The following is a 15,129-nucleotide window of genomic DNA, read 5'->3' on the forward strand; positions in this document are numbered from 1 at the left end:
AACTCAAAGAACAAACAAAATGGTTAAGATGTAATAAATCCAAACAAGCTTTAGCATATTAAGTTTTGAAAACACAGAATACTGTGCTCTCTTCCAAATCACTTACATGTGCTTAAAATGCACAAAAGAGCCCACCCATGGTAAACAGCAGGATATACAAATTCTCTTCTTCTGTCTTTTCAAAAATGGAAGATTTACAGAAGACTTTGCATAGTGTAATCCTCTGGTTTGTACCTTAACATGATACATAGTTCAGCCATGAGAAAAGAGTGAAAATACCAATTTGGAGCTTTTTTAAGTGAAGGGTAATGGTTTCTGGAATTTTCCTTGAACCCAAATTCGGTGCATTTTCACTTTTTTTTTCCTATTAACTTGTAAGCGACGATCGACCAGATTTTGCTTCTCATTTAACCCAGGCTTGCAGAACATATCGTGGACTTCCCCTGTGAGACAAGAATGGCAGTCAAATGTATGATATGTAACTTGGGGGGAGGGGCAGTCAGGAACAATGGAACATTAATGAAATGAATGACCATCTGAATTTTCATTTATACCAAGAAACATTCTCTAGTACAAATTGGTGAAGGAAACCCATGACACCAAGTGGTTTTCTTTTATTTCACACAAACATACTAAGTATAAACAGTTGAACACAGCAGGTGTTAACAGATATACAACACTACCGGTTGCAGCTTTCAATATTTTGAAAGGTGCCCAGATCTGAGTTTTTGTTGGTTTGCAGAGACCCCAAATGGCACATTGTAAAAGTACTCACATAAGTTTGGGGAAAGTCCTTGAATGAAGGATTCATTTTAAATGCTTTTTTAAAATGAGAAATTGACAAGAGATAAGTAATTTTCTATGGACTCTTAAAATCACATTCCCTCTTTTGGCTGTGGCACGTCATCAATTTTTTCATATCTGGGCTAACAGTACCTCTGAAATGGAAACTTTGTTAGGGTATGAGGATGAAACAAGTGATTCTTTAAATTGGAAAAAAATTAAAAGGCAAAAAGGCCACTTCCAAGCTTTTACATAGAACAGTTATAATCACTAAGGTGTAAAGACATCTAATGTTTATTCAACTCTTGAAGCCTCATTTTTAGAGCTTTTAAGTTTCTCCCTGCAAATAATACCCAAGGAAAGTTTTTACAGCTAATTATTTCCTCTTATAGATAAACATACCTTTTGTAAAGAAATATGCTCTGGTACCATCTCCTCGAACATAAAAGTTTTCAGATAAACAATGCCCTAAAAAGAAAAAGAAGTGTGACAAGAGAAACTTAGTATTCCTTAAGAAAACCACCACCACCAACAACAACAAAATTGACATGAAATGTAAACACAGCATTCTTTAAAACACAAGAAAATAACTCCAAACTGAATATACCATTACCCCTTTTAAAACGAAGCTGAGTCTTATCGTATCTTCCATAGTCCCGAAATAACAGCATTCCCCCAGGTTTCAGTAACTTGGACAGTCGGTTTACAACACCTTGCATCCTTTGAAAACAAAGCAAGAGACTCTGTGGAAGTCTTGTTTTATACGTCACATTCAACCTCCTTAATGATAAAATAAGCACAGCTCAATGAGGCCAAAGAAATGTAAGCCACAAATATAAGGGGAACAAAACCAAAAATATTTTGTATAGAAAGAAAAAAGGACACCAACTTGCTAAATAATCAGATTCAAAAAGCCTAGAATATCAAGAAATCACCCAAATGACCAGAGTGGTAACTTCACAGAGCTTGATGTGTAATGTCAATGCTGAACTGCAAAACCACATAGACATTCCTGATATTAACAGCAAATTAAGGTAGTTCCAAGGCAGAAAAAAATGAAGTCGTTTCATTTTCCTTGCAAGACAAAAAATATGCCAGAACTGTCCCAATCAGACATACCTAAACAGGGATCACCTTTCCTCCAAAACTAGCTGCTTTTCCTCCTGACTTCTTTATTTAGTTCAAAGGTACTAAATTCACCGAAGTGTAACACCTCAGAGAAATCTTTGACTCCTTTTATTTTTCTCTTCTTCCACTATCCTCAGCACAACCATTTGGTCATCAAATTGTCTTTTTTAAAAAACTACATATTTGATCGTTTCTCTCTCTCGTATCCCATTGGTACTCTCTTAGTATACAAACTCCAACATCCTCAGGCTGGAAACAGAATTGCTTCTTAACAGGTGTTATTATTATCCCTGCCAATCCTTCCTGCATATTATTGATGAATTAGTATGCTTAAAATGATGGTTTTGTCAAATCATCCCTTTGCTCAAATTTTCATGATTTTAATCCACAGGATAAAATCTTAGTTTCTTATTTGAGCCCTTAAGATCACCTACAACTGACCTCAATCTTTCCAACATCTTTCCCACTACTTCCTAATCTGAAGCATCTTTAGCCAAACTGTTACATGCTTGGCTCTGAGCAGTCCATGCCTTTGCTCATGTGGTTTCCCCTCAAAGAATTCTCTCCTCCTTACTCTTTGCCTATTTAAATTCTATTCACACTCTAAGCCCCAGCTCAATACTGGGAAGCTTTTATTACTTTCTATCTTTTACTGCTTATTCTACCCATCTGGTTCCCAAACATGACCCCTTGTGACTGGTTTTCTTTTCTTTTTTTTTTTTTAATTTATTTTTGGCTGTGTTGGGTCTTCGCTGCTGCATGTAGGCTTTCTCTAGTTGTGGCAAGCAGGGGCCACTCTTTGTTGCAGTGTGCGGGCTTCTCACTGCGGTGGCTTCTCATTGTGGAGCACAGGCTCTAGGCACGTGGGCTTCAGTAGTTGTGGCATGCAGGCTCAGTAGTTGTGGCTCACGGGCTTAGTTGCTGCGAGGCATGTGGGATCTTCCTAGACCAGGGATCGAACCCGTGTCACCAGCATTGGCAGGCGGATTCTCAACCAATGTGCCACCAGGGAAGCTGTGACTGCTTTTGATTTAATGTTTTTGGTTAAGTGTTCAAGGCCTTATATGTGATTATGGTACAGAGATGACAAAGATTTCAGATCTCATATCAAGCCAAGTGACTGACATTGGCTGCCGACGGAGCTCTACTGCAAAGGACTCTTAAGACTCACAGGGAATGACAATCTACAAAATCAATTATCAATGTCTGCCCTGGGCAGAGAATGGTAAATGGGCAGCCTGTGTACTAAGTCCTTGCTGTCTCTGCTTTATCCAAGCTTCTTAAAGCTTCTGAGCATAACTTATTTTAAAAATGAGGGGTTTTGATCAGATGATCTGTAAATTCCTTCCAATTAAAACACTCTTCAGGGACTTCCCTGGTGGCACAGTGGTTAAGAATCTGCCTGCCAATACAGGGGACACAGGTTCGAGCCCTGGTCCGGGAAGATCCCACATGCCGCGAAGCAACTAAGCCCATGTGCCAAAACTACTGAGCCTGTGTGCCACAACTACTGAAGCCCATGCGTTAGAACCTGTGCTCCGAAACAAGAAACGCCACCACAACGAGAAGCCCACGCACCGCGACGAAGAGTAGACCCTGTTCCCCGCAACTAGAGAAAGCCGGCATGCAGCAATGAAGACCCAATGCAGCCAAAAATTTTTAAAAATTAAAAAAAAATAAAAATTTAAAACACTGTTAAGTGGAATAACGGGGTGAAACAGTATGTCAGGTTATGAAAGAAATAAGTAGTAAGAAAATGAAAGTAACTATGAAAACAAGAGATAAATGACAGAAAAAGGTGCCATGATTAGAAAAAAAGCTCTTTAAAAAACCTGGAACCTAAGTACATGAAAGAGAAAAAGAAAAGTATTTTTCCTTGTTTATTTTATTACAGGTTATTTTCACACTGTGCTTATATCCTTAGAATTTGACAATTAAAGAAAACCATATCTAAACCTTAAAACGTTCACTTTCAGGATAAATGTTTTACGTACAGAGAAAAAAAATCTCTTTCTGCAATTATTAGCAAAACAAGCATGAAACGAAAACACAAAAAAACAAACAGCCAAATACTTCAAAATGTAGCCTCCTTCTGCAAATCCTCTCCTCCCAACTATCCTTTAAAGTCTGCATTGCAGGTGAAGGCAAGAGGTGGGGAGCTGCTTCTCTTATCAGCCCATCTTGGGTCATAATGCAATTCCAGAGCCAGTTCCTGAGAAATGCAGGTGGGAGTGGCCTGCAGGTGAGATGGACAAGAATGGGGGAAAGCCCCTTTTCTTTTTTCATCTGACTTGGGCCAACTCTGCTATCCTCACCTATCGCTGGATGGAGGGAGAGGAGAAGGAAAAAAGGAAATTAAAAAAATAGAGTGTTTATTGACTATTCTATGCTTAGATCTTTAGAAAACATATTATACTTTTATTTCAATAACAAGAAGGACAGCTACCTATTTTTTTTGTAGCCTTCTATGGTTTACTCCCATTTAAGCTGGGACCCCAAGACTCAAGGTCTAGCTGACCTTCCAAGCTGGCAATAAGCCATTTTTCTAGAATTTTCCTGGGGTTGAATCTACTACCACAGTGCTAGATGACCCTAAAGATACTGCCTTACTTTTCACTTACTATTACCCAACTTCTACTCATTCACCTCATTTTTAGATCATTTCCACGTAGGTAAGAAAGTAGCTATGGACATGATACATCTGAACTTATTTTATAATAAATAAATAGAATGAATATATGTACTATAAAAACAATCTTTCCAAGATATCTGCTTCCCCTTCTCTTTAACATTCAATTCAACTCATGACAAAAATACATTATCTAAACTAATTGAAATAGTCTTTTTGAGGTCTCATTTTGAATTTAAACATTTCCTGTTATAGGTGTCAGATAGAAAATCTTATTCACTATCCACCTACTCTATCTTTTTTACTATTCATCCTTTTAACTGTGAAACAAAATACATAGGTGACATCCTTCTACCAGTACCTGAATAATGCCAACAGTATAAACAGATTAGCAGAAAGAAATAGGTTATAGAAACTGGGAGGAAGTAACTTCATGGAACTTGATATATCTCACCAGGTGCAATTATATATTTCATTCGTTATTTGGAAATCTAATTTGCTTTTCCACAAGTAATCAAAGTGCACATCTCTCAATGAGAAGTGAAAGGACTGTAAAGGGTCCTAATGACCTTATAATAGCAAAGAAAGAAGGACACAATACTCCATTTCTTTGGGAAAGAGTCACACTCACCAAACAAAAAGTGGTTGATGCCAAGTCTGTATCTATTACCAGAAGATCACGAAAACCCAATTTTAAGAAACATTATGAAGGCACAACCCCTGACACTTACCACATGTGTCTTAATACATACAAGGTGGCAAAATTTTAAGAAAAGTGATCATTTTAATTGCTGGTAATATCTCTTTGTGCTTCCTCTTTAGAGAAAAGCTGTATTTATTATTTCAAAACCTTATGTGAACAAAAATATATAAGTCATGAATATTTAAATGATGGCACTAGGCCAATCTTAGATTATAAAGGTCTGAGGTTAATCTGGCAAATTTTGATAACCCCTAATTCCCTAGTGGGCTTCTTTAAAACAAATATTTTAAAGCCCATCAACAGACCAGTGTGAAGCCAAACAGATTTACAGCCCACCTCTTCATGAACATTCAGCAAGATGCTAAATCAAAGATGTTTGTTTCTGATCACCAATGTACAATTTCCCTCTCGGGAGTCTATTAGGCTGTTCTGAATTTGTAATTTCCTTGAAGCTCTGTCACTTTTAATAGGCATGTGTCTTGCCAGAAGATGCTTTGACAGTGACAGAAAGCTCACTAAAGAAGTAGTGTCACCAGTTTCTTTCTGAAAGTCTGAAGAAAGGAAAAACTACATTTAAAAGGCTGCATATTATACATAATGCAGTTCATTAAATAATAAATTCAAGAATTGTCATTTTTGCTTTGATAGTTTTGAAAGCCACTCCTGATAAAGGGCTGTACACATTTGCTCTGCCTTTTCGTCTTCATTTACCTGTCAGGATGAATGGAAGAGAGCACAAAGACGAGGAGAATGACGTCCAGGATCCCATCTGGAAAAGGGTAGGGTAGGCCATCGTCACAAACGTCATGAACAAAGGCACAGCACTGGGCTGCTCTGTATGATGCATGCGACTGTCATGATAAAGGAATGAAAAGACAAAAACAGTTGTTAGTAGACTTCTAGTATTTTTCTCAAATTAAAAAGGTCAATTTAACTTCTCTCAAGTGCCTTTCTTCTATAAATTTGATTTTTGGATTAGGTATTCTGTTAGGTTATTTCAAGCTGTCATTAAAAATTAAGTCTAGCTCTTGGACTTGATAACAAATATTCTTTTGCAATTCCTCCTTAGCTTGAAAAGTGGAGTAGGGCAGTCTTTCTGAGTCAGTAGGCAGTGTTGCTGGAAGCCCACCCTGTGTTACTTCAGAGGCACTGAGATGGTCCTCGGTTCTCTCTCTCACTGCTTATTCCATGCCTCCTTTGGCATTAATATGTAAATATCCTATAGTACATAATCAACATTAGGTAATGGTGATGGCTGTACAACTCTAAATATACTAAAAATCACAGGATTGTATTCTTTAAAATGGTGAAATTTATGGTATGTGAACTATACCTCAATAAAGACGCTATTTTAAAAAACCACATCCACACACAATTTGCCTATAAAAACAACACTAGAAGGATATATACCAAAATACTAACAGTGATTCACTCTAGGACTCTAAAAAAGCATATTATAGGTAAATTTTATCTGCCCCTTTAGGCTTTTTAGTATTTTAGAAAATGTCTACAATGAAAAACTATTAACTCTTATTACCAGAAATTATGTTCCATGTGTTTACTATACATTTTTGTTAGAATTTCCATTCCTTTTCCATTTCCTAAAATTACCTCTTTTTGCTATGATAATGCTTACTAGCATTTGGGAATTGGTCAAATAAGGCCCGGTTCCCACCACTGTTTTCTTTACAGTTGAGACATTTTAGATTTGTAATATATGCCTTTTCAGACCTTTTTTTTTTTCAAAATTTTTAATTTAATGAGTGCCTACTATGTGCCAAACTGTGTGTAAAGCTCTAGGGACATAAATATAAATACCACCTTGTAGGAACCACTCTCTTGAACTCTATATTAAATCCCAAACAACTTCTATTGTTTTAGGGTAACATCTTAGGCATCAGTTGATGATATGATTTGCAAAATTGTAAAAGCTCAGTTAAAAATGGTCACAGATTACATCTGATGCAGTTACATTTAAAAAAAATCACTTCAACAGCAAAAAATTAGATTTTTAATATAGCTCTCTTTAAAGAAAATATAAGGCATACCTTTACCAGCTCCACAGCTCCAGAAGCAAAATCACAACAATAAAGAAAGAACTCTGGAGCATTCCTATGAAAATGAAAGAAATATTTAAATCTAGAGCCCAGATATGCTGAAGCTACAGAAGTAAGGAAAGTGTAGGTTTGAATTTGTTAGTATTTCTTTAACAGAATTTTGGATGACACTTGGCTTGTTGTTTCTTCCTTTTAGACACTGTTCTCTGCAGTGGTGTGTGGATGCCTTCATGTTTCTGAACCAACATTATCTCAAACACTTATCAATTACAGGGTGACTTTCAAATTCCTGCCCTGATTTTAAGGCCCTCCATTATGTGCGCCTACTTGCTCTATATCCCATCATACTCTCCCATGGGAAACCTCCAAAGCCATCCATCAGCATTGCTCAATCTTCCTCCTACCCCTCACAGGCACTCTTTCTTGTCTGCCTCCAGCCAGCGTGGCCTGTAACTCCTCTTAGCTTAGCCAAGTTCTATCCTCTCCAAGGACCCTCAACCCCCAGCTGCATTTACGTGCTGTTAAATATAATATTAATATGTTTATATTAACAGCATGTAAATACAACTTCTAAAAATAATAAAACACTAATATATTCTTATCGTTTCAAGTGATTGTCAAACTTTTCTTTCCTCTCCCGTTGCGGAGCACAGGCTCCGGACGCGCAGGCTCAGCGGCCATGGCTCACGGCCCCAGTCGCTCCGCGGCATGTGGGATCTTCCCGGACCGGGGCACGAATCCGTGTACCCTGCATCGGCAGGCAGACTCTCACCCACTGCGCCACCAGGGAAGCCCGATTTTCAAATTTTTATTGAGCCTTATACATGGACCAAGCATTAGAATACAAAGTAGTAAATGAAACTGTCTAATAAAACTGTCTAGTAAGAGTATGGGATTTGGGAGCCAATTACACCTGTGTTTAAATCCTGGATTTGCCAGTTATTAACACTGAATTTGACTTAACTTCTCCGAGACTCAGTTGCTTTACCTACAATACGTAAATAAAGTAAGCAAATTCAGGGGGGTTTCTTTTTGGGGGGGATGTTTACCCATATGAAAATCCTGACTAATTTTAATTGGCCTCCACTGAACTTAGACAAGTTCTATTTGGTCTTTACCTGAAATTCAGTAACAATGGCTGATCCATGGTTACTAATGGGCAGGCACATACAGTTGTCCCTTGAATAATACAGGTTTGAACTTCGCAGGTCCACTTACACATGGATATTTTTCAATAGTAAATACTAAGTGCTATATGGTCCGTGGTTGATGGAATCTGTGGATACAGAAGGAACCACAAATACGAAGGGTCGACTGTAAATTATTCGTGGACTAACCCCCCACATTGTTCAAGGGTCAACTGTACTTTGAATTTTGTGGGTCAGTACCCTTCCTAATCATACCTTGTATGCTATTAGCAAAGGATCCTTGCATCATCTTGCGTAGTAGTGTGTCTGAATCACAGAAAGAGATCAGTATGTCCTAAACAGTAATTATAGGTATGGTCCTGGCTCTTGTGGATTTTATAGCCTAGTTGGGGACATATACAAAAATTTCTATAGAAGTGTGCATAAGGCAGGCACCCTCAGGTGAAAGTCTTAAGAATTTTGAAGGAGGGGGATGGCATTACTAAGTGGGAAGAAGGGGAAAGGGTTTAGAAGTGGGAGTCACATGCTAGGGATGAGAAGCAGAGTTGATCCTGAGAGCCCAGTGTGTGACAGGATATATGGGCTTTGAAGCACATAATTAGAACTTCCAATTTGATTCAGGAGGCATTTCAAGCAAGCAGGACTTCTAAATAAATACGGAATATAAGCACAAATATGCATTTAGCAAAATCTCACCCAGGCTTGCATTACTCTCAAATGCTACTCACTGATGAATACTACATTCATGTATAATATTCATATATAGTATAGTATTCATATATAGTGCCATTCTGTGGCACTACGGGTTTGTACTCAAATTAAGATCTGTCCAAATAAATTAATGTATCATGAATAGGATATGGTTATGAAAAGTTAACCAGTACTGAATCAAAGTTAAAACTTGTGCTGCTTTTATTTTCTCATCCATACCATATAAAAATTGTGCTTTATTGCAGCATATATACCCTTATTGTTTCCTATGAAATCCATATATTTGTGACTTGTAATTGTTGGCTGGTCACATATGTTTGATGTCTCAAAAAACACTCAGATACATATAGTACTATGTGGTATGATGGCTAAGGGCAAGGGCTCTGAAACAAGACTGCCAAGGGTTGAATCCTGGCTCTACCACTTAGTTGGGTGACCATGGAAGAGTCATCTAATCTCTCTGTAATTGCTTTCTTCATCTTTATTTTTTTTTAATTAATTCTTTTATATTGGAGTATAGTTGATTAACAATGTTGTGTTAGTTTCAGGTGTACAGCAAGGTGATTCAGTTACAGATATACATGTATCTATTCTTTTTCAAATTCTTTTCCCATTTAGGTTATTACAGAATATTGAGCAGAGTTCCTTGTGCTATACAGTAGGTCCTTGTTAGTTATCTATTTTAAATATAGTAGTAGTGTGTATATGTCAATCCCGAACTCCTAACAGAGATTAATATGGCATCTAAGTTGGTTGTAAGGATTGAATGGACTCATATATGTAGAGTTTCTAGAAAGATGCCTGACTCAGAGTAAGCACCTAATAACTGTTAGTCATTCTTATTATTGTTGCTATCATCATCACCATCATCATTATCATCATTGTTATCATCATTAAAGGAAGATCTGCCTCTGCCTTCCAGGAACTTAAAAACTTAAGAAATTAACATGGTTCTATAAATACTTCAATATAGCTCAAAATGCTTCTCTGGACACTGGCACATCTAGCTATTATGAAAGGTATGCAGTCTATCTTTGGGCAGTAGTTACTAAACACTCACAAGATACAGAACAGTCTAGTAAGCTAAAGGAAGGCATGTGCCATTTGCCATGTGTCCTACCAGACGGCAGCTTGACCTCTGAAACTGAATTCCCACTGCATCAGCAACCCAAGTTGGTCTTGTGATCACCCAATGACTTTCCAGAGCTTTTCAGTAAAATCGGCTGACTGCCTTGGCCCTTCTCCCAGCAAACAGGTGTAAATATCACCACTACCACCACACCACCAAGCACTCTCTTGGCAAGGGGTTTAAGAATTAAATGATCCTTGGAGAATGATATGACCTCTCAATTCCAGAGGTCTAATTATGGTAAAATATTCTAAAAATGTAAAACATTAATCTTATACTCTCCAAAAGTAATAAAACACAATTTCTGTGGTGGGAAAAAAAAGTCTAATCCTCCCTTTGGAAGGCTAATCACTGGTTGCCTTTTAAAGGTGAATTAATTATCTCAGGTTATTGAGCTACAGTGATTTCTAAAATATGAATACGAGGCAAAAAAAACCAAAAAGACATATCCACAAAGAAAGAGTCAGCGGTGAGAGGCAAGAGCTTGCAATTATTAGTTGGAGGGAGAAGTAGAAGAGGGAAAAATACAACTAACAAGTGGGGAGCCAGAGATATTAATCAGTCAGTGTGTACCAAGCTCTATCTATATTGTATTGTTAGGCTACCTGAAAAATCAGATTAGAGTAAAATATGCTCTTTACCTCAAGGAATATATGAATAGTAGTTTAAGAAATAAGACATAGAGAAACGATATGCTAAATAATAACTTGAGGTAAGTCATAAAGTAACATACAATCAACTGCCAGTGTAGTAGATTTATGTGTATCACAAGTTCAGAGATCACGGGGGTGAAGGAATCTGGCTATGTGGTATAAAAGTACAGGAAATTTTGGCCCAGAAATTGGAAAAGGGAAAACAAAGAAAATAAGTCCGGAAAGAGGAAGACCATTCAGAACTGCAAATTGGCCAGCACCACTTCTAGCTGGACACTTTAACTGGTAATTTGATGATATTAGGGAATTACTTAATTTTTATTATGTTAGGTTTATAATAGTAATGAAGTTTGTTCTGCTTTTTGGAGATCCATCATAAGTACTTAAAGTGTCATGATGTTGGCCTTATGTTAGTAACTGTTGAAACAAGGTGGTGGGTGTATGAGAATACGCTGTATTACTCAGTTTTTCTGAATGCTTTTACATTTTCACAATGGAAAGTTAAAAAAAAAAGACTTTCTTAAATTTAAAAATAGGCATAGTGAAAAGACTGAAAGGAATTATAACAAAAATTCTGTCAGCAGCTATGCTAATGGTGGTGGGAATAATGGGTGATTCCCCCAACCCATTTTCCTCTAATGGGAACGTTCTACAATGTGCTTATGTTGATTTTATAATGGAAAAATAATGGGAAAGCTATCATGTAAACTTAAAAAAAAAATAGGGACTTGACAGACCAGCCATAGGTAAAAGGTGTTAAAGTTTTGTAAGGTGTATCTTCTTCATCACCTACTAAAACACATAGGTGAGGTGGTGAACGGGAAGGGCAGCTCAGGAGAACATCTTTGCTCCTATCCCCTACTTCTGCCTTTTTGAATCTTAGGGTTAGGTGCTATAACTCCAAACAATGTCAAGTCTAGATACAGTCATTTGACATAGGAAGGTTTTATACTGGGTGTGGCTCCAGAAGTGATGACAAAAAAATGAGTTTAAAGCTTACACTTTATTTTGTGTAAGCTTTAAACTCAATTCTCTATGTGTAAAATGACACCTAAATAACCTGGAGGGGTAAATAAATCTCTAAAGTTCAGCAATTCCCAGCTTAGCAGAAGGATCCAACCTCTTACTCTCTTCTTATTCCCTCATCCACATAAACACAAGCTTAAAAAATTACTTCAACTCATGGTGGACAACCCATGCCTGTGAAACATTATTTTCAGAGTAATTCTCAGTTCACATGAAATTAGACACTCAGACCAAGACACTTCTTTTGAAATTTCCTTTAGTCATTGTTTATATAGGAACAAGAACACTACTGGCATATACATGACAACTTTTTCCCAGAATTTCTCAACCTCCCATATGTATGTAGAATTTTGTAGGAGAAAACTCTAAAACTCACTGCAAAGTGTTCAGAATTGGAAAAACACTATTCCCAGCACCACAGCCAACCTAAAATCAAAGAATAAACAAATATTATGAAAATAAAGTTAAATTTTCCTCACCAATGTCAGATTTTTTTATTAAAAAAAACTAAAAGAAATTTACTGGATCTCTGGGTATAGGAGAGTTTTCTAAACTCAAAAGCAATGAAGTAAATCACAAGAATAATATGCACTGAGAAATCTGACTATGGAAACATCTAAAATTTTTACATACCAAAACCCAAAATAAACCAAATTAAAAGGTAACAAACATACTGTGAAAAAAACATTTGCATTAAATATGATAAAGGGCAGAGCTCATTTTTTAAAAAGCATCTGATAAATAAAGGAAATAAACAGAACACAAAAGAAGTACAAATGACTTCTAAACGTTTGAAGAACTATATGACCTATTTAACAATCAAAGGAATGCAAATTAAAATAAGGTATAATTTTTGTCTAACAAAGCAGAAAGCACTAAAATAAGAATATTCCAGTCAGTAAGGGTGTGATGAAACAGACCTATACTGCTGTGAATTGGTATTAGTACAACTTCTTAGAAAGCAATTTGGCAATATATTTTAACAGTACTAAACTTTTAAAATAAATTATGAACTAGTAAATTGAACCCAAATAATAAAAGAAAATGCAGAAAAGTCTATACCCAAAGATGTTTGCTGCTGAAAACCTGAAAACAATTTAAATGCTCAGTCAAGTGAAAACAGGTAAGTAGAATCATAGTATTCCACATAGTAAAGTATTTTGCAGCCATGAAAAGGTTTATAGAGAATTTTTAAAGATAGGGAAAACTGTTTATGTTATAATGTTCAATACAAACAAAGCAAAACCCCAAAATGCAGGTAGAGTATAGCTCAACTATACAAAACAGTATAAACAAAAGGAGAAAAAAGTCAGTTAAATGTTAATAGTGGTTAAATTAAATCCCTTGTTTATGGGACTGTAGATTATTTTATTCTTTCTGTTTAGCAAATTCTCTGTAAGCAGTATATATTATCTTTACAATCAGAAGGAAAAGGTTTATTTTTTAAAACAGAAAATCAAGGTCTACACCAGATTATAGCAAATTACATACTTCACTTATTTCTATTTCACCTAAAAGTGGGTAATAACAGAAAGAGATAGAAATTAAGGCCAAAACCTTATTGGTATTTAAAACTTCCTTCAAGTTAGAATTAAAGTAGACAAATTAAAAAAAATTTAAATCACAAACTTAAAACCTGACTAATTAAAGATATGAGTCCCTTACATAATTTTTATGCACAAAAGTATATGAACACTTATTTAATAGTTAGATTTGATCATTTCCCCCCTAAAAAATATGGATCGTTATTAAAGTAATATAAAATGTACATTGAAAAATTTTTGCCCCTGCAGTACCATACCTCTAGGATTCTGAAAGTGGCATTGCTACCAGGAAACAATTCAGTCTTCAGAGGTCCTTTTCTGTGTTTTTTGGAGTCTAGGTTGGAAAAATCAGATCCTGCTTTGTTTTGACCATCTGATAAGCCAGAACTTTCTCTATCATGATTTTTTTCTTCACGCATAGTAGGGCAGTGCATTCTTGAGAAACAGTTTGCAGCATGAACTTTTACATGATTCCATGATAATTCTTTTACCTTCTCTTCAGTTTTTTGACCAACTGGAAGAATTTCAGGAAATTCTCTCAACAGCCAATTACGATCTTTGAAAAACTTATTCTTATGTATCTTATAAAATGTGTCCCAATATTTACTAGCTTCACTCTCATACTTCACTAAAGTAAAGAGAAGAAAAAGGATTTATTTTACTATGAATTATATTTATCATTAGTTACTATTTTAATAACTATATTTAATAATTATATACTGCTAAATATATTACATATACTATTCATTTATAACAATTATATTTACTATTGAATAACTTTAATATTATAATAATTTTTATTTATCTGATTTTTTTTAACTTTTTTTTTTTTTTTTTTTGCGGTACGCGGGCCTCTCACTGCTGTGGCCTCTCCCGTTGCGGAGCACAGGCTCCGGACGCGCAGGCTCAGCGGCCAATGCTTCATGGGCCCAGCCGCTCTGTGGCATGTGGGATCCTCCCGGATCGGGGCACGAACCCGTGTCCCCTGCATCGGCAGGTGGACTCTCAACCACTAAACCACCAGGGAAGCCCTTTTTCTTTTTTAACATCTTTATTGGAGTATAACTGCTTTACAATGGTGTGTTAGTTTCTGCTATAAGGGAAGCCCTTTTTTAACCTTTTAAAGGTTAAAACTACAGAGTATTAATCCTCACAAAATGTGTCAATGGGTGGGTTATTTGGGCTTACCCTGGTAAGTCTGCTTCTGTCTCAATAGTTTAGCCAATAAATTTTTGTGAGGAATATAATCATTGCATACTGCTTTCTACAGTCTAATCTTGAAATCTTAATGATCACATTTTCACCAATAACCTGTAAGGCTCTTTATTATCTTAGAGAAATGATACCTCATTTTTTATGTCTCTGTAAATGCAGCTTCAACACGACAAATGTCTGTGCAAACTGGTAATCAAACAGGAAATTGTGGAATAATAAATGACATAATCTTAGAGCTAGAACGGTCCATTGCAATAATCTACTCCAACCCCCTTGTTTCACGTTTGAAGAAAGGACACACAGAGAAATGAACCCACTTGTACGGGTCCTGGAGCCTGGTCACAGCAGAAGCAGGACCGTATGATCTGACTCCTGGGGTCTAGGGGCCATCCCGTAACTCCAT

General features: G+C 36.4%; 1 protein-coding gene across 1 annotated transcript in view; it reads right to left on the minus strand.

The window, feature by feature from the left end:
* Positions 1–294: 294 nt before the first annotated feature.
* METTL8 (methyltransferase 8, tRNA N3-cytidine) overlaps positions 295–15,129 on the minus strand; it is a 42,055-nt gene continuing 27,220 nt past the window's right edge. The window contains exons 3-9 of the mRNA XM_065880576.1: positions 13,769–14,139; positions 12,344–12,393; positions 7,292–7,355; positions 5,955–6,094; positions 1,397–1,503; positions 1,186–1,251; positions 295–443 (exon numbers count right to left, since the gene is read on the minus strand). Of these exons, the coding sequence (XP_065736648.1) occupies positions 295–443; positions 1,186–1,251; positions 1,397–1,503; positions 5,955–6,094; positions 7,292–7,355; positions 12,344–12,393; positions 13,769–14,139 (947 nt within the window). The remainder of the gene's footprint in view (positions 444–1,185; positions 1,252–1,396; positions 1,504–5,954; positions 6,095–7,291; positions 7,356–12,343; positions 12,394–13,768; positions 14,140–15,129) is intronic.

Source organism: Phocoena phocoena, chromosome 7, assembly GCF_963924675.1.
Source record: "Phocoena phocoena chromosome 7, mPhoPho1.1, whole genome shotgun sequence".
Lineage (NCBI taxonomy): Eukaryota > Metazoa > Chordata > Mammalia > Artiodactyla > Phocoenidae > Phocoena > Phocoena phocoena.